Raw genomic sequence first — 2,751 nt, 5'->3', positions numbered from 1 at the left:
AGGAGTTGGAGGTTGCTGTGAGCTGTAATGCCACGGCACTCTGCCCAGGGGGACAGCTTGAGGCTCTGTCTCAAAAAAAAAAAAAAAAAAAACTAGGTATAGCAAGAAATTAACAATAACTAATATAAAACATAACAATTCTGGGCTCCACGCTTGTAGCTCAAGCGGTTAAGGCACCAGCCACATACATCACAGCCAGAGGGTTTGGATTCAGCTATGGGGCCTGCCAAACAATAATGACAACTACAACCAAAAAATAGCTAGGCATTCTGGTGGTCGCCTGTAGTCCCTACTTGGGAGGCTGAGGCAAGAGAATCGTTTAAGCCCAGGAGTTGGAGGTTGCTGTGAGTAGTGATGCCACAGCACTCTACCCAGGACAACAGTTTGAGGCTCTGTCTCAAAAAAACAAACAAACAAACAAACAACAACAACAGAACAATTCTAACAATATATACTGTTCACAATTTCGTGGACAGATTTATTCTTACCTTAAATCTTAACCACATCAGCAAGATTTTTTTGTCTTTACTTATTGAGTTCTTTTTACCTTTGGAAGTACTTTACACAGCCTCTTTGGCATATCTGAATTACCAGCATCACTGATCTTGCACTCTGAGGCAAGATTAAGTAAAATAAAGATTACTTGAACACAAGTGTAGTTATATGGTGACAGTCAATCTGATAACTAAGTTGGTTACTAAGTGACTAATAGGCAGGAAGCATGAGCAGCATGAATATGCTTGACACATGAGTCCCATACCGGATGGCACAAAGTGGGACAAAGAGATTTCCTTATGCAACTCAGAAAACGACGTACAATTTAAAACTTATAAAGCGTATATTTTGTAATTTTCCATTTCAGACCTTGGATAATTGTGGGTAACTGAAACCATGGAAAGTAAAACAGTGGACAAGGGGGACTACCGTACTATACTTCTGTTATATGAACTCAAAGATCAAAGAAACATGACTAACCAAACTAACATCCAAGAGTTAAGGCTGAGCCAGTCCATTCAACTAAAATTAACCACCAGTCCAATACTGGTAGTACCAGTAGCCTTTATTTGGTGAATAGAGATAATTAAAATATTCTCCACTGGTAAAATAGAAACATATTCCAGGTTTCCTTGGACATTCCTGGTTGATGCCTGTTATTCCAACTATACCTCAGTTCAGGAAACAAAATACATGATTATCACACCCACAGGTTCTCCAATTATGTTAACTCTTGGTTTATATTTGAAGAATTTCATTTCTTCTTTTATAGTATCATGTATACAATCCAAATAACTTCTGAACATATAGTGATAAAATGATAAAACCGGAGTACTCACGGGTAGCCAAGGAAAAGGAGATTGAGGACTGAATGGCTTCGAAAGAGATTGACGAGGGTCCAACAAAGTACCCATCCACACAAAGTGAGTAGTACCAAGCGGGCTGATATTAGAACCATGTAGTGAATCATTGATGCTGCACCTGCCTTAGTAGCCTGAAAGTTTGGAAGCACCAAAGGAAAATTTTATAAATAATTTCATTCAAAAGTAATACAACTCCCTCATAGAACTCAAATTAGACCACCTATTTGATCCTGCAATCCCACTACTAGGCATCTACTCAGAAGGAAAAAAAAAATCATTTTACCATAAGGATATCTGCACTAAACTGTTTATCACAGCTCAATTTACAATTGCCAAAAAGTGGAAACAATCTAAATGCCGACCAACCCAGGAACAGATTAACAAGCTGTGGTATATGCATACCATAGATTACTATTCAGTCATTAAAACATGGAGACTTTACATCTTTTGTATTGGCCTGGAAAGAGATGGAACACATTCTTCTTAGTAGTGTGACAAGAATGGAAAAGCAAGAATCCAATGTACTCAATACTAATGTGAAGCCAGTAGATGATCTAATACATTCCCACACAAGAGAAAAACTCAAAGCAATGCAAGGTGGGGGGAGGGGAAACAAAGAAGTGGGGAGAAGGTAGGAGGGAGAAGGATGGGTGAGCTCCCACTTAATGGGCACAATGTTAGGATGTATGGCACACTTCTAGGGGGTAAAGCACAATTATAAGAGGGACTTTACCCAAAAATGCAAACACTGTAGCCTAATTCTTTGTACCCTCAATGATCCTGAAACAATAATTTAAAAAAAGAACCAAGTATATTTTGTAAACAAAAAAAAAATTTAATAAAAGTAATACAACTCAAAGGACTTAGGTTTAGTGAAGCTAAAATGTGTCTAAAAGGAGACAGCACAGTGACTCACACCTATAATCCTACAACTCTGGGAGACTGAGACAGGTAGATTGATTGCCTGAGCTCACAGGCTGGAGACCAGTCTGAGCCAGAGCAAGACCTCATCTCTAAAAATACCAGGCACTGTGGGCAGCTCCTATAGTCCCAGCTACTCGAGATGTTGAGGCAAGAGAATTGCTTGAGCCTAAGAGTTTGAGATTGCTGTGAGCTATGATGCCACAGCATTCTACTGAGAGTGGCAAAGTGAGACTGTCTCCCAAAAATAAATAAATAAATAATGAAAAAGAAAAAGGAAAGATTGTCCCATTCCATCTTATCTCCCTAAATAGTAACTTGTCCAGGGACAGTTAATCATTTCCTCATTGTACCCTCACAGTGCCTTATAATCTCCTTAAGTTTATATATATCACCTCATTTGTTTATAGAGGGGCTTCTCAAAGTATGGTCCATGGACCACATTCATCTTGGGCTGCTTATTTTTTTTTTT

At 38.7% G+C, this 2,751-nt stretch overlaps 1 protein-coding gene across 1 annotated transcript in view; it reads right to left on the bottom strand.

Moving 5' to 3' along the window:
- Positions 1–2,751, bottom strand: part of TMEM39A (transmembrane protein 39A) — a 38,379-nt gene that overhangs the window by 10,030 nt on the left and 25,598 nt on the right. Inside the window, exon 5 of the mRNA XM_003795096.2 lies at positions 1,335–1,489. Coding sequence (XP_003795144.1) covers positions 1,335–1,489 — 155 coding nt within the window. The remainder of the gene's footprint in view (positions 1–1,334; positions 1,490–2,751) is intronic.

The sequence above is a fragment of the Otolemur garnettii genome, unplaced genomic scaffold (genome assembly GCF_000181295.1).
Source record: "Otolemur garnettii isolate 467f Iridium unplaced genomic scaffold, OtoGar3 scaffold00089, whole genome shotgun sequence".
Classification (NCBI taxonomy): Eukaryota; Metazoa; Chordata; class Mammalia; order Primates; family Galagidae; genus Otolemur; species Otolemur garnettii.
The sequence above is the reverse complement of the archived record's forward strand: the minus strand, read 5'-3'. Positions and strand labels throughout refer to the sequence as shown.